Source organism: Entelurus aequoreus, linkage group LG27 (genome assembly GCF_033978785.1).
Source record: "Entelurus aequoreus isolate RoL-2023_Sb linkage group LG27, RoL_Eaeq_v1.1, whole genome shotgun sequence".
In the NCBI taxonomy this organism is placed as follows: domain Eukaryota; kingdom Metazoa; phylum Chordata; class Actinopteri; order Syngnathiformes; family Syngnathidae; genus Entelurus; species Entelurus aequoreus.
In genome coordinates this window covers 8,659,545-8,681,598 of record NC_084757.1, presented here as the reverse complement: position 1 = coordinate 8,681,598, position 22,054 = coordinate 8,659,545, and the positions used below count along the sequence as shown (strand labels likewise).

Below are 22,054 nucleotides of genomic sequence, written 5' to 3'. Positions count from 1 at the left end.
CCAAGGACTGTTTTCACTGCTGGACTCTAGAAAGAGGTTCCGCAGCCTCCGTAGCAGAACCTCCAGGTTCTGTAACAGCTTCTTCCCTCAGGCCGTAAGACTCTTGAACGCATCATAATAATCCCCTCAATTCCCCCCAAAAATGGATTAACTCGCTGGAATATAAACACAATATAACATACATCCATAAACGTTGATGCATATGCAAAAGTGCAATATATTTATCTGTACAGTAATCTATTTATTTAAATCTGCACCTTATTGATTTTTTATCCTGCACTACCATGAGCTAATGGAACGAAATTTCGTTCTTATCTGTACTGTAAAGTTCAAATTTGAATGACAATAAAAAGGAAGTCTAAGTCTAATACCGTATCGCTAAAGGCTGCATGGCTGAATGCCTAGTTAAATTGTTCTTCACTAAATGCTGCATGAATGGATAGATTCTATGTGCGGCTGGATAGCTAAATGCTACTTAAAGTTGCTATAAGGATTGCTGGAGATAGATAGGCTTAAGTATGCTGATAGCAACCCTATAGCGCTTTTGGTAGCCATTCACAAGCTTCTGGCAAGCTTCTGGTTGAATGTTTGACCACTCCTCTTGACAAAATTGGTGCAGTTCAGCTAAATTTGTTGGTTTTCTGAAATGGACTTGTTTCTTCAGCATTGTCCACACGTTTAAAGGCCTACTGAAATGAATTTTTTTTATTTAAACGGGGATAGCAGATCTATTCTATGTGTCATACTTGATCATTTCGCGATATTGCCATATTTTTGCTGAAAGGATTTAGTATAGAACAACGACGATAAAGATCGCAACTTTTGGTATCTGATAAAAAAAAGGCTTGCCCCTACCGGAAGTAGCGTGACGTAGTCAATTGAACATATATGCAAAGTTCCCTATTGTTTACAATGATGGCCGCATGAAGTGAGAGAGATTCGGACCGAGAAAGCGACAATTTCCCCATTAATTTGAGCGAGAATGAAAGATTTGTGGATGAGTAAAGTGCAAGTGAAGGACTAGTGGGGAGTGGAAGCTATTCAGATAGGGAAGATGCTGTGAGAGGCGGGGGTGACCTGATATTCAGCTGGGAATGACTACAACAGTAAATAAACACAAGACATATATTTACTCTATTAGCCACAACACAACCAGGCTTATATTTAATATGCCACAAATTAATCCTGCATAAAAACACCTACGTGTTTGTTATGCTAGCTCCTAGCTCCTCTGCTAGCTCCTAGCTCCATAGAACGCGCCAATACAATTCAAACACCTGATCAACACACACAATCACTCAGCCCAAAAGACCGTTCACCTAACCCAAGGTTCATAAAGCTTATATATTTTTAAAAAGTTACGTACGTGACGCGCACATACGGTCAAGCTATCAAATGTTTAGCAGCCAAGGCTGCATACTCACGGTACCTGATATTCAGCTAGGAATGACTACAACAGTAAATAAACACAAGACATATATATACTCTATGAGCCACAACACAACCAGGCTTATATTTAATATGCCACAAATTAATCCTGCATAAAAACACCTACGTGTTTGTTATGCTAGCTCCTAGCTCCTCTGCTAGCTCCTAGCTCCATAGAACGCGCCAATACAATTCAAACACCTGATCAACACACACAATCACTCAGCCCAAAAGACAGTTCACCTAACCCAATGTTCATAAAGCTTATATATTTTTAAAAAGTTACGTACGTGACGCGCACATACGGTCAAGCTATCAAATGTTTAGCAGCCAAGGCTGCATACTCACGGTACCTGGTATTCAGCTGGGAATGACTAAAACAGTAAATAAACACAAGACATATATTTACTCTATTAGCCACAACACAACCAGGCTTATATTTAATATGACACAAATTAATCCTGCATAAAAACACCTACGTCTTTGTTATGCTAACTCCTAGCTCCTATGCTAGCTCCTAGCTCCATAGAACACGCCAATACAATTCAAACACCTGATCAACACACACAATCACTCAGCCCAAAAGACCGTTCACCTAACCCAAGGTTCATAAAGCTTATATATTTTAAAAAAGTTACGTACATACGCAAAAAAAAAGTTGCGCACATACGGTCAAGCGATCAAATGTTTAGAAGCCAAAGCTGCATACTCACGGTAGCACGTCTGCGTCTTTGTCATCCATATCAAAGTAATCCTGGTAAGAGTCTGTCTTGTCCCAGTTCTCTACAGGCGTCTGTGTATCGAAGTCAAAAGTCCTCCTGGTTAGAGTCTCTGTTATCCGAGTTCTTCCATCTTGACTGCATCTTTCGGGAATGTAAACAAAGACGCGCCGGCTGTGTACTGTTGTTGCTGACTTCTTTCGAAAAATACGTCCGTTTCGCACCGACAACTTTCTTCTTTGCTTGCTCAGCTTCTTTCTCCATAATGCAATGAACATAACTGCAACAGATTCACGAACACAGATGTCCAGAATACTGTGGAATTATGAAATGAAAACAGAGCTTTTTGTAATTGGCTTCAATGTGGAAGGCATACCCGTGTTCCCCGGGGTACGTCACGCGCATACGTCATCCTCAGAGGCGTTTCGAAACGGAAGTTTAGCGGAAAATTTAAAATGTCACTTTATAAGTTAACCCGGCCGTATTGGCATGTGTTATAATGTTAAGATTTCATCATTGATATATAAACTATCAGACTGCGTGGTCGGTAGTAGTGGGTTTCAGTAGGCCTTTAAGTCAGGACTTTGGGAAGGCCATTCTAAAACCTCAATTCTAGCCTGATTTAGCCATTCCTTTACCACTTTTGACGTGTGTTTGGGGTCATTGTCCCGTTGGAACACCCAACTGCGCCCAAGACCCAACCTCCGGGCTGATGATTTTAGGTTGTCCTGAAGAATTTGGAGGTGATCCTCCTTTTTCATTGTCCCATTTACTTTCTGTAAAGCACCAGTTCCATTGGCAGCAAAACAGGCCCAGAGCATAATACTACCACCACCATGCTTGACGGTAGGTGTGGTGTTCCTGGGATTAAAGGCCTCACTTTTTGTCTTCCAAACATATTGCTGGGTATTGTGGCCAAACAGCTAAATTTTTGTTTCATCTGGAGGAAAGTTGAAACAAAAGTTGATTCATAAAAGAACCAAACTTCATGAATGTTTTTTGTGACCAACAAGTATGTGCTCCAATCACTCTATCACGAAAAAAATAAGAGTTGTAGAAATTATTGGAAACTCAAGACAGCAATGACATTATGTTCTTTACAAATGTATGTAAACATTTGATCGCGACTGTACATGGCGGAGTTCAATGCTACACAGCTAGATGGTGGCTACACGGTGGGACGCATGGCTTAGTGTTAAATAACTGAATAGCTCGCTAAATGCTACACCGGCAGGATAGGCATAGAAAGCAATGAATCTCCTAATCAATTGGAGATACTTGTTGATGAAAAAATGTTGATTCATTGCTTTTAAAATGGAGACAAAATGGAATGCACTACTTGGCTGCCAACCAGCAGAGGTACTGTTAATTCAGTCTTGCAATCAGACATTGCTAACCCTACAGGAGACTACAGTATTGCTATATCTAACAGTGTAACGGTATTGGTAATTACAAAAACCAAAACCAGTGAAGTTGGCATGTTGTGTGAATGGTAAATATAAACAACTTATATTTAATTGAATAGACTGCAAAGACAATATACTTAATGTTCGAACTGAGAAACTTAATTTTTATTAGCAAATAATCATTAACTTAGCATTAAATGGCAGCGACACATTGCAAAAAAGTTGGCACAGGGGCATTTTTACCACTGTGTTACATGGCCTTTCCTTTTAACAACACTCAGTAAACGTTTGGGAACTGAGGAGACCAATTTTTGAAGCTATTAAGGTGGAATTATTTTCCATTCTTGCTTCATGTACAGCTTAAGTTGTTCAACAGTCTCCGTTGTGGTATTTAACGCGTCATAATGTGCCACACATTTTCAATGGGAGACAGGTCTGGACTACAGGCAGGCCAGTAGTGGCTTCTTTTACTACGAAGCCACGCTGTTGTAACACGTGGCTTGGCATTGTCTTGCTGAAATAAGCAGGGGCGTCCATGAAAAAGACCTTGCTTGGATGGCAACATATGTTGCTCCATAACCTGTATGTACCTTTCAGCATTAATGGTGCCTTCACAGATGTGTAAGTTACCCATGCCTTGGGCACTAATACACCCCCATAGATGCTGGCTTTTGAACTTTGCGCCTATAACAGTCTGGATGGTTATTTTCCTCTTTGGTCCGGAGGACACCAAGTCCCTGAAGGATCCAAAGTCACGGGCATTGCCGCTTAGATACAGTGATTTTTTCCCAGATTCTCTGAACCTTTTGATGATATTACGGATCGTAGATTGTGAAATCCTTAAATTCCTTGCAAAAGCTGGTTGAGAAATGTTGTTCTTAAACTGTTCAATAATTTGCTCACGCATTTGTTGACAAAGTGGTGACCCTCACCCCATCCTTGTTTGTGAATGACTGAGCATTTCATGGAAGCTGCTTTTATACCCAATCATGGCACCCACCTGTTCCCAATTAGCCTGTTCACCTGTGAGGTGTTCCAAATAAGTGTTTGATGAGCATTCCTCAACTTTCTCAGTCTTTTTTGCCACTTGTGCCAGCTTTTTTTAAAAACATGTTGCATGCATCAAATTCCAAATGAGCTAATACTTGCAAAAAACAACAAAGTCTTCCAGTTTGAACATTAAGTATCTTGTCTTTGCAGTCTATTCAACTGAATATACATTGAAAAGGATTTGCAAATCATTGTATTCTGTTTTCATTTACGATTTACACAACGTGCCAACTTCACTGGTTTTGGGTTTTGTACATATAGGTAACTGAGTGGATTGTCGTAGCATTAAAGCCGTAATTTGTTTATACAAGATTTTAGCTGCGTTTAAGCAATTACCCGTGCAATCAGACCTCAACACAGGATATTTTCAAGCCTACGAACCATTTATTCAACTATGATTTCTCTCTGACCCACCGGGAGGACAAGAAAACATTAAAACCCAACACAACAACAGCAAAAAATAAATCGGATTCGCTTACTTACAGACACCTGCCGACATGGCATCATGTGCCGCAGGAAGGGTAAGGCCAAACACGTAGAAATATGTACTAGGGTGCCCGTAAGCTTCTTACCAAAGCTCTGGATAAGATGGCCAAAGGAGTAAATGCAAGACTAATTCTGAGCCAACCAAAAATTCACAGAGCCTGTGTTGTTGACTTGGCCCAGTCCAATTTAGCCATTTAAGACCACACACACACACACACACACACACACACACACACACACACACACACACACACACACACACACACACACACACACACACACACACACACACACACACACACACACACACACACACACACACACACACACACACACACACACACACACACACACACACACACACACACACAAAGTGAATAGACTGAGAAGGCTGTGCTCCAGGTATCAACAAGGGACAGAGCGTTGAAACCCTTTATGCACACATAAACTCTTACAAGCACACACACACACACACATTCATACGTCTGCGGGAGAGCAGGCCGCTTATTACGACTTGGGAGATTTTAGCAGATTAAATCCACCAGCAATATAAGCCGCATCTTTATGGGCAGATAAAGAGCAGTGGAGTTACAGCCGCTGCAGCCTGACAGTAGCCAAGGTCATCTTTCATTATAACTGCCGGCAGCGGGAAGCCAATAACTAAAAGATATACCACACACACAGACACACACCTACTGTATAAACACACAGTACATACACTAACTGGGATTTTTAACATGAGCAGATTGAGGTTGTACGTTTCGGATAGAAATTCAGAACTATGAGTCACATGTTCTTAAAATATACTGTATGCAAGGACGTATAACCACCAGCTTTGACATTATGACCACCTGCACAATGTAATGAGATCCAGTACAAAAATGTAGCCTTTACAAAGATAATGATGTTCAGCTTTGACTGACACCATCATGGCTGACTGAACAGTGTGTTTAAAGGATTCTACAACTGTACTGCATCTACAGAAGGGTATCATTTTGATTGATCTCTTGTTGGTTTGACAGTCAATTAGCAGGCAAAAACTACAGAACTGTCCATCCGTTGATTAGTCCGTCTATCTTTCCATCTTTCCGTTAGTTTTTTTTCTGTTAGTTAATAGCATTACACAACAGACCAACCATCCGCAGGTCCATCTGTCCAGCGATTCATCCATCTTCGTATCAAGGGGCCTGTTACTGTTCTTTTGTTTTATTGTAAAACTGCAGAGGCACCCTTCCATTTGTTCTTCAAACTCTCTGCCGGACTGCCTATCCTTCCGACAACCTGTCTGTCCTTCCGATTAGGTGTCAGTCCGTCCGTAAGCCCGTCTATCCACTTGTCTGTTCCATTTGTCTGTCGACTGCTATTGTTTGATCGCAGTTTTTTGTGGATATGTTTGTTAGTTTGCAGGATTTTACAAGAACTAAACAACGGTTCCTTCATCCTTCAATCAGACTTTTAGTCCATCCGCCTGATTATGCATCTTTCCATCCATATGCCTAACCTGACTCTCGCCAGATCCTTGTAGTTCGCTGAGCTCCACACAAGGATCTGGGACTTCTCAATAGGAGGCGGGGCCTGGGGAAAAAAATCATTGTATGTGATTGGATAAACCACTTGTCCGTTATCTTGAATGACGTGCTACTTCAACCACTCACATCGAAATCAACCCGTGACGCTGGGAAATCCAAAACAGAACAGCCAACATATTGGATAACGACAGAGCAAAAATAATTAATTAATTAATTTAAATAATTAATATTCGATTGATTCGACAAAACAGTTGCAATAGCAGAATACAATGTCCGCACACGACTCCTTGCTGTGTGCCGCCGTTGTTGTTTGAATCAAACAGTCGCTTCGGCGCTACGTCACATCTATGAAATCCCGCCCGGCGATCCTGATTGGTTCATTCTATTTTGCTATCTTGAAGGAGTTTGCATTGCCCTCGATCCCAGATCCTTGTGTGGAGTTCAGCGAACTACAAGGATCTGGCGAGAGTCAGGTTACCATATGCCTGGATGTGTGACTATTTATTGGTCTGTCCATCCGACTCTTACTTATTCGTCCATATGTCAATTGATCAAGGATTAGCTATTCGACAGTTGTTTGTTGGCAGAAACTACCCAACTGGCTGAAATTCCACCTTTCTTTGTTTTTACTAAAGACGCAAATACATGTGCAGTACAGAGTTTTTTTGCCGATACCTGATCCAGCAAATGGCACCAACAGGACTGGAGTCGTTCAGCCGTGACCGAGGTCTGTGATTCACTGTGAGCTATTCCAAATGTCTTTGAAATAGAATTGTCAATACCGTTCATGTAAGATCCCATTATATTATGCCACAATGCCGTGCATAGTTGGTGTATAATAAATGTGCTTATCCATTTATAGAAAGATGACAGTGGCAGAATGTGTCAAACATAATCTGGGCGACGGTCATGCAGGTTCATGTTGGATGCACCAGCGAGCAAACCACAGCCAGGCATGCTTGATTGAGCACGACAAACACGTTTACACACACACGCACGACACACATATATGGCATCCGCACATAGAGCACAAGGAAGGAGGGCGCCAGCCACCACAAGCAGAGGAGCAGGGCACTGCACAAAGCACTGGGTCCCAGCAAACCTCTCAGGGGAACCATAAGTACACCACACCCAGTGGGACATATACTGAGTGACAGGTCAAGGAAGGAGCTAAAAAGGGTACGGGGGAGAGAGACCACGGAATGGTTGGACGAGCTGAGAGGTTTGACTGAGAATGGGGAGGCAGACTGGCGGGAGCGGGCAAACACGGTGGGCGTCACTCACTGGGTGTCGCTTTGGGACGTCATAGACCCCTTCCTTCTGTTGACTGGTGGGAACCTACACAGCCGGCCAAGAATTCAGAGCACAGCCAAGACAGACTGTTACCTCCAGGTCAACCGAAAAATGACACAAAACATCTTGAGGCGCCAGTTTTTTGTATGTAAATGTCTATCATACTGTATTCTGACGCATACATTTAGATCAGGGGTGTCCGAAGTGTGGCCCGGGGGCCATTTGCGGCCCACGCCTTTTACAAACACTAATTAAAAAAAAGAAAAACAAACACGTACCGAGAAAAAGTTACAATGTTGACACTAATAACACTGTCACGGCTGGTTACACCAGGCCATGTCTTTATGTTGGGTTTTGTTAGTGTTCCTGTACTGTGCTTTTATTTTGGCGGCTTTTCCGGTTTTGATGATGTTATCTAATCTCTGTTCACTGGAAACCATAGACGATCCTTTTGATGCTAAGCGCGACTACACTCGTACTTTGTGGACGCCGTCCGCTCCACATTTCCTGTAAGTATTTTGCATTTTGTTTTGTTTTCGTCATAGCCTGTCTGGTCAGAGCACTTCCCCGTTGCTCTCGCTTTTTGTTCGTTTACCAACGCTTGACAAACACAAAGCCGCCATGCAGGCTGTTTCTTTCTTTAAAGCTGTCATTGCTCCAAAAATAATAATGTGTCAAAATCAATGGTGTAATGCAGTGGTTCTCAACCTTTTTTCAGTGATGTACCCCCCTGTGAAATTTTTTAAAATTCAAGTACCCCCTAATCAGAGCAAAGCATTTTTGGTTGAAAAAAAGAGAAAGAAGTAAAATACAGCACTATGTCATCAGTTTCTGATTTATTAAATTGTAATATTGCTCATTTGCACTGGTCTTTCTTGAACTATTTGGGAAAAAAAGATACAAAAATAACTAAAAACTTTTTGAAAAATAAACAAGTGATTCAATTAAAAATAAAGATTTCTACACATAGAAGTAATCATCAACTTAAAGTGCCCTCTTTGGGGATTGTAATAGAGATCCATCTGGATTCATGAACTTCATTCTAAACATTTCTTCACAAAAAAAGAAATCTTTAACATCAATATTTATGGAACATGTCCACAAAAAATCTAGCTGTCAACACTGAATATTGCATTGTTGCATTTCTTTTCACAGTTCTTATTGACAGACATTTTAGTGAGGGTCAAACCATTATGGCATGGAGGAAACTCTGGGTTTATGGTAATGACATGAATAGCCTACTTGATGTGATGTTCAGTTTATGAACTTACATTCATATTTTGTTGAAGTATTATTCAATAAATATATTTATAAAGGATTTTTGAATTGTTGCTATTTTTAGAATATTTAAAAAAAATCTCACATACCCCTTGGCATACCCCCATTTCAGAACCGCTGGTGTAATGAATTATTGACCTATTCAAGGCATCAATTACTTTACATTTGAAATATTTTTTTGGGGGAAATAATGCATATTTTGTTTGTTTGCCATATAAAAACATGTTTTTTTCTATAAAAAGGGTATAAAACAAAAACAAAATCAGAATTAATTTTAAAAACGTATAGATAACTGACAGATCTGAAGTTGATCAAGGATTTAAGCATTGCAATTAAATGAAAATGTACAAAATATTTTTAACACTTTTATGAGTGGGCCCTTTTGGATCCCTGAATATTTTAGTGGGACTTTTAATTTTTTTTAAACAGTCATAATTGCTGTAAAAATGTAAATTAATTAAAAACAATGTTGTTTTAAATTGATGATCTACTTAAATGCTGATTAATTCATGTTAAATATTCCACTTTCCACAAATGTGTTAAGGGGAAATATTGCATATTTTGTGTTTTGCCCCCCAAAAAACAACAGGGTTTTGACTAAAAAGCCATAAAACATTTAAGAAATAAAATAATAATAACTATATATATTAACAGATATACCTGAAGTTGTTCTAAATATTAAATTATTGGTAATAAAATAAATAAATAAATAATATATGACTTATTTTTTTTAATTTTTGTGACTGAGACCCATCTGGGTCCCCAAGACCAAACTTGAGGGGAGCCCTCTAAAGGTTAAAAACATATTTATTGTAGTGTGCAAACTCTCAGTGGAAAAAGTTGGGGCTTTAGAAGAAACCAGTGATGGGCGTAAATCATTCAGACCCACCTAGTTTGCTGCCTAAATAGGCAGCTAAAGAAGTCATACAATATTTTGTAAAGCTACCAATGACATAATTGACAAAGAGGACCATCTTGAACAAAATCAACATTTGTTCCAATATAAATAATAATAATAAATAATACATTGAAAACTCTCTCTTAACGGCCAGTGGAAGAAGTACGCAGTTCGAACGACTTTAAGAGTCAAGGTTTGGTAGACGACCATTTTTAACTCGATTACCGTGCAAGCTGCAAGACAGTCTAGTGGAAAATGGATGGAGTGAGAGGCTCCTAAGGCTTGAAAAGTTAACATATCACCAGGTCTGCAAAATATTAACATCCACAGTGTTCCTTTATTTGGTGCAGTTGCTTTGTCCATTTATATTTGAGGACGTTTTGCTCTGCATTTTATGGGAATATAATTTCCCGACCTAACTTTTGAACATTTTAGGATTTCTCAACCCTTAAAATACAGAAGAACCTTGATATATGAACCTCTCATCGTACAAATTTTTTTGATTAACAAGCCACTGACCAAATACAAATATGATTTGATCTACGAACCTCGTCTCCGTGTACGAACATTTAATCTACCCATTGTGTGCCTGCCGTTTTGTTTAGTCCCTGCTTTTCCGTTCTGCCCTGGCCTTGAAACTGGGCCGCGTGCTAGCTATTGAGTTAAAAGTCCGGACTATCAACACAATAGTCAGCGTTGACCTTGACGTTGTCAGGGAGTGAGGTTTACCCACGTACACAGGGCCTAGCCACTGGTTGGCCTCCACAAGTGCACTAGTGTGTGCATTTTGGCTACAAATGAGTACAGTTTGTTGTTTTGACTTTGTTATTTAATAAAAAGTTGATCCATCACCACCTTGTTATGCTTGTTTGATATACAGTATTGTACAGCACTTGATATTGTGCACAAATGTTATGAAAATATTGACTTTTGTCGACGCTGGGACTCATTATTCATGTTTATATTGTTTTTTTGGCGAAATTTGCTTAAATATACCCAACTTTTTCTTAACAACCCCTGTTCAAGTACCAAAACCAATTAAGTCCATGAATCGAGATTCCACTGTAGTTCAATTATGATCATAAACAGTTATTAGTCGTTAAATGAAGCCCAATTTCATCCACCAAAGAACTTTGGTTAAATGCCCATCCCGGATTTGGGAGTCAATCACTTTTGTGTGTGTGTGAAATAATCAGAATTAAAATCTGGAGAGTGAGACCTCATCTCGGAGGCTAATCAGTCGACTGTCTCTATGAATGTGGCCTTGATTAAGGCTGCGTTTGACATGTAATAACTCAGTGTCACGCATATGATGACATGCAATATTTATATGTCTCGCACAGTGAAAAATTTGACAGCTGGAACAATGAGCGCAGATAGCAAACCGCGATATGTGTGAATTTGCGACGTTAGGCGTGTTCCTATCAGGGTAACGTAAGTAAACAGAAGGGTAATAATAATATCAAGTAAGAAAACAAAATTATGCTTGTGTAATGCTGCATTACGTCAGGGGTCTCAAGCTCGCGGCCCTCGTTTTAACTTCATAAGTCAGTGCAGAGGTGTAAAACTCAAGGTCTGGGGACCAGATCTGGCCCGCCACATCATTTTATATGGCCTGCAAAAGCCTAGAAATAAGTAATTTACCATCTATCGCCATTTTGACAGAAAAACTTACATATACACAATGTAAACTTTTAAACTATTATATTATCTAATAATGCAAAAAACATTAGATTATCATAAATTCCAAATGTTTGTGTTACGTTGCAAATAAAAACTGAAATACTTGCTTGACTTATGATTTCAAAGCAAGTTATCCGTCAAATTGTACACTGCAAAAATGAAAGTAGAATTTACAGTAAAAACTCTTGGCTCTGTTGCCAGAACTTTACTGTAAACAAAACAGCGGTACTGTTGAAAAACGACAACAGTAGATTTTACGGTAAAAAAAACAAACAAACTGTCAGCTGAGTAGGCAGAATTTTACCACAAAAAACAGTGGCACAATTTTTATGTTTACATTAATAAGCCGGAAAAATTCTGACGACAAAGAAGACCGTTTTTAATCGCAAAATATACCAACTTTTTTTTCTACAGTGTACGTAAATATATATATATATATATATATATATATATATATATATATATATATATATATATATATATATATATATATATATATATATATATATATATATACATATATATGTATATATATACATATATATATATATATACATATATATATATATATATACATATATATATATATATATATATATATATATATATATATATATAAGTATATGTATATATATACATATATATATATATATATATATATATATATATATATACATATATATATATATATGTATATATACATATATATATATATATATATATATATATATATATATATATATATATATATATATATATATATATATATATATATATATATATATATATATACATACTACCGTTCAAAAGTTTGGGGTCACATTAAAATGTCCTTATTTTTCAATGAAGATAACTTTAAACTAGTCTTAACTTTAAAGAAGTACACTCTATACATTGCTAATGTGGTAAATGACTATTCTAGCTGCAAATGTCTGGTTTTTGGTGCAATATCTACATAGGTGTATAGAGGCCCATTTCCAGAAACTATCACTCCAGTGTTCTAATGGTACAATGTGTTTGCTCATTGGCTCAGAAGGCTAATTGATGATTAGAAAACCTTTGTGCAATCATGTTCACACATCTGAAAACAGTTTAGCTCGTTACAGAAGCTATAAAACTGACCTTCCTTTGAGCAGATTGAGTTTCTGGAGCATCACATTTGTGGGGTCAATTAAACGCTCAAAATGGCCAGAAAAAGAGAACTTTCATCTGAAACGCGACAGTCTATTCTTGTTCTTAGAAATGAAGGCTATTCCACAAAATTGTTTGGGTGACCCCAAACTTTTGAACGGTAGTGTATATATATATATATATATATATATATATATATATATATATATATATATATATATATATATATATATATATATATATATATATATATTTATTTATATATATATAATCAAATTCATAGGCAATTGTGTAACAATATCATTAAGCGATTTCTCATACATTATTATTCATATATTATTCACTGTTACATAACTGCGATGTGGCCCTCAGTGAAAAGGAGTTTCACAGCCCTAGTTCAGTGTAATTGCGACCTGCACACTCTGGGTTCAGTTCAGTTCAGTTTCAGTTTATTTCGAACATGCATACCATACAATGTAATGCATCACCTATTTCCAGTTGTTTCATTACAGCACGTCCGAAAAGGAGTAGGAAGAAGCTGGGCTTATTTATTCCTACCCCAATTTTATCCCATTTCCTTGTTCTCTGTAACAGAACGGTGAAAAAATAAATAATAAATAAATAATATACCATAGTAAGTAAACAAATATTAAATATACAAATAATCTTTATCGAAAAAAAACCTACCAAAAAAAACAATACAACAAAAAATAAAAATAAAAAAAGGGTTCAAGATGTTCATTATAATTATTGTTCTGTGTACTTTGTGAACACTTGTAGTTTGAACAGTCTCTTAAACTGAATCATATCGGTGCTTTGTTTGATTTATTTGGTTAATCCGTTCCATAATTTTATTCCACATACTGATATGCTAAAGGTTTTAAGTGTTGTACAAGCATACAAATGTTTTGAATTAGTTTTTCCTCTAAGGTTATATGTCTCCTCTTTTGTTGAGAAGAATTGTTGTACATTCTTAGATAGCAGATTATAGTTTGCTTTGTGCATCAATTTAGCTGTTTGCAAATGCACCAAATCGTTGAATTTCAATATTTGTGATTCAATAAATAAAGGGTTTGTATGTTCTCTATATGGCTATTAGTTAAATATATTATAGCAGTATTGAATCCCCCTATAAAAAAAAACATCCAAACACAAAAATAACAGAATCTTCCTCTAAGCAAACATAAGTGTCTCTGACCATCTCCTGGGGAATTCAACAGTGTGGAAATAGACGATTTTTACATAAGATTTGACTTAATCACTTAAGGCATATCATAGCTGTGGGTCTCCATAGCTGCTGGTAGAAGCTGTTAACACATTGAGTCACAGGGTTCAGAAGTCAATACTTAGTACGGCCCAGCCTCACCCCCGACCCTATCTACCCCAGGTAAATTGAGTTTGAGACTCCTGCATTACATTAACCACTATAGATAAATCCTTATTGCCTCTAGAGCAGGGGTGTCAAACTCATTTCAGATCGGGGGCCACATGGAGAAAAATCTACTCCCAAGTGGGCCGGACTGGTGAAATCACGGCACGATAACTTAAAAATAAAGACAACTTCATATTGTTTTCTTTGTTTGAAAATAGAACAAGCACATTCTGAAATTGTACAAATTATAATGTTGTTAGGGTTTTTTTTTTACAATTAGCTGTTGCGGTTAATAGTATATATACTTTATTTGTCGTTGTTTATTATTTCTGAATAAATTATGTGATAATGTTCATCAGTCAACTCATTGGTGTTAATTTTCAATCTATCAAGATAAAAAAATATATATCAAAATCAAACTACAGGATGTTATTTATGTAGTTTGATCATTTTCCTCGACTGATGTACTAACATCATGTGGTTTATTTTGTACATATGTAGCATCATCTATAAAGATACGAATAATTGCTATTGCGACATCTAGTGGACATGTTTAGAACAGCTGTTTCATTTATTAAAACATTTCAGGTTCATTTTTATACTTAGCAAACTCATCCTGCGGGCCGGATAAAACCTGTTCGCGGGTCTGATCCGGCCCTCGGGCCGTACGTTTGACACCCCTCTTCTAGAATATTGAAGTGGTATAACCAACCAACCAACCTACTGTTTACACTACTTATCCTTTTATATAATGACATTTTTGAACCAAAAGAAAACGAATTATTTTAATGATCAACATTTTTTTTTACATTTAAAACACTTCCTTGAAGTCTACGTAAAACGTAATGGTGGGTATTTGGTCAAAATGTTGCATGGATTATGTTTCACAGACCGTTTTCAAGTCCCTTTCTGGGATGCGCCGTTTTGTGGGCGGTCTTATTTACGTGGCTCCACTTAGACAGCGTCTTCTTCCCGCCATCTTTGTTGTACTTCTTAGCACTTCCATAGCGAGACTACTGACAGATATAAGTTTGAATTAGGGTTGTACGGTATACCGGTATTAGTATATTACCGCGATACTAATAAATAATTTCCTACGATACAGTCTCTGAAACGTACTGGTCCGCCACCCTCCTGCGCCCGCGTCGAAGTCACGTCATGACATTGCTGGTTTACGAGCAGAGGAGCATTTTCGGCAGCGCACAATCACGGAGTGTTTACAAGCAGACACAGTGTGTAGACAGAAAAGGGAGAACGGACGCATTTTGGCTTAAAAACTAACAATAAAGGTGAAGTTATAACACTGAAACGCCCTCAGGAAGATGTGCTTCAAGACATGGCTAGCTAGCTAGCGGCTAACGTCCATCCGCCGTCGGCAGGGTTTTAGCTACTTCTAAATCACTAATCCTTGTCTCCATGGTGACAAATAAAGTACGTTTCTACAAGTATCATCCCTGCAGGACGAGGAATAGCTAAACATGCTTCACTACACACCGTAGCTCACCGGCGTCAAAATGTAAACAAACGCCATTGGTGGATCTACACCTGACATCCACTGTAATGATACCAAGTACAAGCACGTCTCGAGTCGATACTACTATGATTACGTCAATATTTTTTGGCATCACAACATCTTCTTTCGTTTTAAAAAAAATGTATATTATGTTTATAAAGTCAGGAAATATGTCCCTGGACACATGAGGACTTTGAATATGACCAATGTATGATCCTGTAACTACTTTATATCGGATTGATACCCAAATTTTTGGTATCATCCAAAACTAATGTAAAGTATCAGACAATAGAAGAATAAGTTTATGATTATTACATTTGAAGTGTAGATAGAACATGTTGAAACAGGAAGTAAGCAGATATTAACAGTAAATGAACAAGTAGATTAATAATTACTTTTCTACCACTTGTCCTTAATAATGTTGACAAAATAATAAAATTATAAATGACACAATATGTTACTGCATATGTCAGCAGACTAATTAGGAGCCTTTGTTTGTTTACTTACTACTAAAAGACAAGTTGTCTAGTATGTTCACTATTTTATTTAAGGACTTAACTGCAATAAGAAACATATGTTTAATGTACCCTAAGATTTTTTTGTTAAAATAAAGCCAATAATGCTATTTTATTGTGGTGCCCTTTATTTAGAAAAGTACTGAAATAATAAAATATTGGTATCCTTACAACACTAGTTCGAACTATATGCTACTTTGTATTAGAAATGGCAATAGTGGAGGATGCATGTGCATGTATGAGCCAGTCTGCCCCACAACAAGAGGATGGAGAAAAATAAGGAGATTGTTGACTACAGTGCAGACTACAATGGCGGATTCGTGCAAAGCCCTTTGGGTAAATTTAAACCATACATGGAGAATCCACAGATGGGAAAATTACAAATGTTTAGCTTCCTGGAAGTATGAAGGCAGGTAAGATTGTTTTATAAATATCTCTGCAATAAACGTGTCATTTTGAGATATTCAACACTCCACTGCCATCTGGCGACTAAAGTGGATAGTGCATCCCCTAATTTGTCACGTTTCATGTGTCAGGTAAATATATCGGGACTTATGCAGACCCAAATACACAACAGCAGGTACCAATAGGTAAGAAACGTTGGCTTTGCATCTTTATTTCAAAGGCATTTGAAAAATAATATCCGCAATGAATATTAGACCAACTTTATTTTGCTTGGACAAAATGAAAGCATTAGTAAGTACTTGCAAAATATATTTTATTCGGGTTGATATTATAAAGCGAGCTGCAAAAGCTGCTTAAAAAAAATACTTGGAGCAAATCCAAAGTTTCTGATGCTGTAGGAGGACGACCATGGAGACTAGGGATGATGTTTGATAAGAAAGTATCGAGTTTGAGCCTATTATCGAATCCTCTTATCGAACCGATTCCTTATCGATTCTCTTATCGAGTCCAGATAGGTTGTTGTATATGGAAAAAAACACACAATATTTGGTTTAACAAATCACTTCACATTCTCTACTGCTCGCTACTATAGTGTTACCATAACTGAGTTATTGTGCAGAAATGTGGGGAAATAACTACAAATGTGCGCTAAATTCGTTAACCGTGTTACAAAAAAGATTAATTAGACTGATACATAATGTTGGACATAGAGAACATACAAACGCTTTATTTATTGAGTCAAAAATATTAAAGTTCGATGATTTGGTAAAATTGCAAACAGCTAAAATGATGTGGAATTAAATGATGGAATGGATTAAGTAAAGAAGTTAAACATTGTACTGCAGTGTTTTCCACACATTCATTTATTTGTGGCGGCCCACCACGAAAGAATTAAGGCCGCGACAAATTTTTTTTTTGTTTTTTTTTTTTGTTGTTGTCCGGTCCAGCTTTTCAGGCAAATCATATAGTTGATGTAGATGCCCATATTGTAGGATCAAGATTTTTGGAGCTCTTTGTTCAGTGGATCAGATGTTTGATGAAGCTTTGTGTCTATCTACCACCACTACTGTTTTCTGTTTATTTGTTAAAGACTGTGGCAGGACACCTCTGCCTCTGTTTCACTTTATGTTGCTGGTAAATAATATGGTTGTAGTAGTAGGCTAAAGTTAAATTTTTTAGTATGCACTAATTAAAGGGGCAGAGCTTTAAGAGACATTTTAGCTTTTATATTTTTATAAGATGTATTTTTTGTAAGAACCACAATTAATAAATATATTTCAGTGAATAACTTATTGTTCAAATCTGTATATAAATATGTTCATAAAGTGTTGTAATTATATTGTAAAATGGATGAATGGATGGATGGACGTTTAAAACAAAACTGTTATTATTAATTAGTAAGTATACATTTTTTGAGCCTTTTTAGAGAAAATCATATCATTGTAGTAAATTATGCAAATTACTCGATGATGTCATGGTGACCACGCCCATAGCCACGCCCCCACCGCCACAGGTATCTTGGCAGTTTATGGGAAACACTGTACTGATATGATCCACTTTAAGAGGTTGTTCAAATGAATAGTGCTTACAAAGTACAAAGAAGAATTAAAGCTGCAAGCAGCATTGGTCGGGTCCGCCTTCTGGCAGGTGCTAGTCCTAGGTGTCCAATACTTTTGTCCAGTGGTAGTCCTGAGTGAGACCTACATAGAGGTTTTTGTTTCGTGTCTCTACGATATTGGTACTGGGAGTTAGAGGAAGTTGTGTCTGAGTTCACATTGTCATTATAGGCTATTGTGTGTATTGAGGCCAAAGAAGGTCTAATTGCATTTTCGTTGTCATTTTTGGCACCGTAGCAACTTTAGTGCTGCGGGTCTTTGAAGGCTCGTAAAATCAAAACGGTAGCACTAATCACCACTCGTTCGTCAACTTTTAATCAGAAGGGTTCAATGTCTCTCCTGTAGCAGTTTGAAGCCGAAACGACAAACGCGCTCAGAGGAGATAATGTTTGATGTTTGGTACAAAAATGTTGTTTTGAAATGGAGATAACAAACTTCCTGTTGATTTTTGCTGAAGGGTGTCAATGTATGAAATGTAGGTCTAAATGAGACCTACGTAGAGGTATTTTTTTCATGTCTCTACGACGTTCCTACCGGAAGTTACAAGCAGTTTTGTCAGAGTTTTCCTCTGAGGAGCAGTTTTTTGTCAGTTTTTTCCAAAAATTATGTAGAGCACAATTTTGAGTTTTGGGGTTCGTTTTTTTTTTTAGATCTTAAATCCCAACTGTCCCAATGTGTGTGAGAAGTTTGGTGAGTTTTGAAGTATTTTAAGGGGGTCAAATTAGAGGTCAAAGACGTAAAAAACAGTGTTTTTAGTAAATTTTGGTCTAAAATGGGAAATTGCCAACTTCCTGTTGGTTTTTGCCCGAAGAAGTGAAATTATGAATTGTAGGTCTAAGTGAGACCTACATACTGGTTTTTGTTTCATGTCTCTACGACCTTCCTAGTGGGAGTTAGCGTAGGTTGTCTTCCTAGGGGGCGCTAGAGCGCAATTGTGATTTTTTGGGTTAGGTTTTTTGATTATGTGGTCTGGACTTCTTTTCCAATGTGTGGAAAAAATTTGGTGAGTTTTGAAGCATGTTAAGGGGGGCGAAGTAGTGCGCGACGGTGCGGAAGGAGAATAATAATAATAATTAAAGCTGCAAGCAGCATTGGTCGGGTCCGCCTTCTGGCAGGTGCTAGTCCTAGGTGTCCAATACTTTAGTCCAGTGGTAGTCCTGAGTGAGACCTACATAGAGGTTTTTGTTTCGTGTCTCTACGATATTGGTACTGGGAGTTAGAGGAAGTTGTGTCTGAGTTCACATTGTCATTATAGGCTATTGTGTGTATTGAGGCCAAAGAAGGTCTAATCGCAGTTTCGTTGTCATTTTTGGCACCGTAGCAGCATCAGTGCTGCGGGTCTTTGAAGGCGCGTAAAATCAAAACGGTAGCACTAATCACCACACTTTCGTCAACTTTTAATCAGAAGGGTTCAATCTCTCTCCTGTAGCAGTTTGAAGCCGAAACGACAAACGCGCTCAGAGGAGATAATGTTTGATGTTTGGTGACCGTTTGGTACAAAAATGTTGTTTTGAAATGGAGATAACAAACTTCCTGTTGATTTTTGCTGAAGGGTGTCAATCTATGAAATGTAGGTCTAGGCGAGACCTACATTAGAGCTATTGGTTTCATGTCTCTACGACGTTCCTACCGGAAGTTACAAGCAGTTTTGTCAGATTTTTCCTCTGAGGAGCAGTTTTTTCTCTGTTTTTTCCAAAAAATTATGTAGAGCACAATTTTGAGTTTTGGGATTCGGTTTTTTTTTTAGATCGCAGTTTCCCGCAGTCCCGATGTGTGTGCGAATTTTGGTGAGTTTTGAAGTATTTTAAGGGGGTCAAATTACAGCTCAAAAATCAAAAATGAGTGTTTTTAGTCATTTTTTGTCTTGAAGGGGAAATTGCCAACTTCCTGTTGGTTTTCGCCCGAAGAAGTAAAATTATGAATTGTAGGTCTAACTGAGACCTACATACAGGTTTTTGTTTCATGTCTCTACGACCTTCCTAGTGGGAGTTAGAGGCAGATTTCTACCTAGGGGGCGCTAGAGTGCAATTGTGATTTTTTGGGTTTGGGTTTTTTACTAAAGTGGGCTCTACCCGAGTTTGGATGTGTGTAAAAAATTTGGTGAGTTTTGAAGCATGTTAAGGGGGGCAAAGTAGTGCGCGACGGTGCGGAATAATAATAATAAAGAATAATTAAAGCTGCAAGCAGCATTGGTCGGGTCCGCCTTCTGGCAGGTGCTAGTCCTAGGTGTCCAATACTTTTGTCCAGTGGTAGTCCTGAGTGAGACCTACATAGAGGTTTTTGTTTCGTGTCTCTACGATATTGGTACTGGGAGTTAGAGGAAGTTGTGTCTGAGTTCACATTGTCATTATAGGCTATTGTGTGTATTGAGGCCAAAGAAGGTCTAATCGCAGTTTCGTTGTCATTTTTGGCACCGTAGCAGCATCAGTGCTGCGGGTCTTTGAAGGCTCGTAAAATCAAAACGGTAGCACTTAATCATTATCCGTACACAACTTTTAATCAGAAGGGTTCAATCTCTCTCCTGTAGCAGTTTGAAGCCGAAACGACAAACGCGCTCAGAGGAGATAATGTTTGATGTTTGGTGACCGTTTGGTACAAAAATGTTGTTTTGAAATGGAGATAACAAACTTCCTGTTGATTTTTGCTGAAGGGTGTCAATCTATGAAATGTAGGTCTAGGCGAGACCTACATTAGAGGTATTGGTTTCATGTCTCTACGACGTTCCTACCGGAAGTTACAAGCAGTTTTGTCAGATTTTTCCTCTGAGGAGCAGTTTTTTCTCTGTTTTTTCCAAAAAATTATGTAGAGCACAATTTTGAGTTTTGGGATTCGGTTTTTTTTTTAGATCGCAGTTTCCCGCAGTCCCGATGTGTGTGCGAATTTTGGTGAGTTTTGAAGTATTTTAAGGGGGTCAAATTACAGCTCAAAAATCAAAAATGAGTGTTTTTAGTCATTTTTTGTCTTGAAGGGGAAATTGCCAACTTCCTGTTGGTTTTCGCCCGAAGAAGTAAAATTATGAATTGTAGGTCTAACTGAGACCTACATACAGGTTTTGGTTTCATGTCTCTACGACCTTCCTAGTGGGAGTTATAGGCAGTTTTCTACCTAGGGGGCGCTAGAGAGCAAGTGTATTTTTTTGGGTTTGGTTTTTTGACTAAAGTCTGCTGGCACACTTTTTGGATGTGTGTAAAAAATTTGGTGAGTTTTGAAGCATGTTAAGGGGGGCGTAGTAGTGCGCAAAGCTGCGGAATAATAATAATAAAGAATAATTAAAGCTGCAAGCAGCATTGGTCGGGTCCGCCTTCTGGCAGGTGCTAGTCCTAGGTGTCCAATACTTTTGTCCAGTGGTAGTCCTGAGTGAGACCTACATAGAGGTTTTTGTTTCGTGTCTCTACGATATTGGTACTGGGAGTTAGAGGAAGTTGTGTCTGAGTTCACATTGTCATTATAGGCTATTGTGTGTATTGAAGCCAAAGAAGGTCTAATCGCAGTTTCGTTGTCATTTTTGGCACCGGAGCAGCATCAGTGCTGCGGGTCTTTGAAGGCTCGTAAAATCAAAACGGTAGCACTAAATAAAACGCCGTCGTCAACTTTTAATCAGAAGGGTTCAATCTCTCTCCTGTAGCAGTTTGAAGCCGAAACGACAAACGCGCTCAGAGGAGATAATGTTTGATGTTTGGTGACCGTTTGGTACAAAAATGTTGTTTTGAAATGGAGATAACAAACTTCCTG

The 22,054-nt window shown here is 37.9% G+C and overlaps 1 protein-coding gene across 1 annotated transcript in view; it reads right to left on the bottom strand.

Annotated features, from left to right (window-relative positions):
- Positions 1–22,054, bottom strand: part of LOC133644585 (disabled homolog 1-like) — a 201,379-nt gene that overhangs the window by 41,700 nt on the left and 137,625 nt on the right. Inside the window, 2 exon segments of the mRNA XM_062039195.1 lie at positions 7,294–7,377; positions 7,903–7,956. Of these exon segments, the coding sequence (XP_061895179.1) occupies positions 7,294–7,377; positions 7,903–7,956 (138 nt within the window).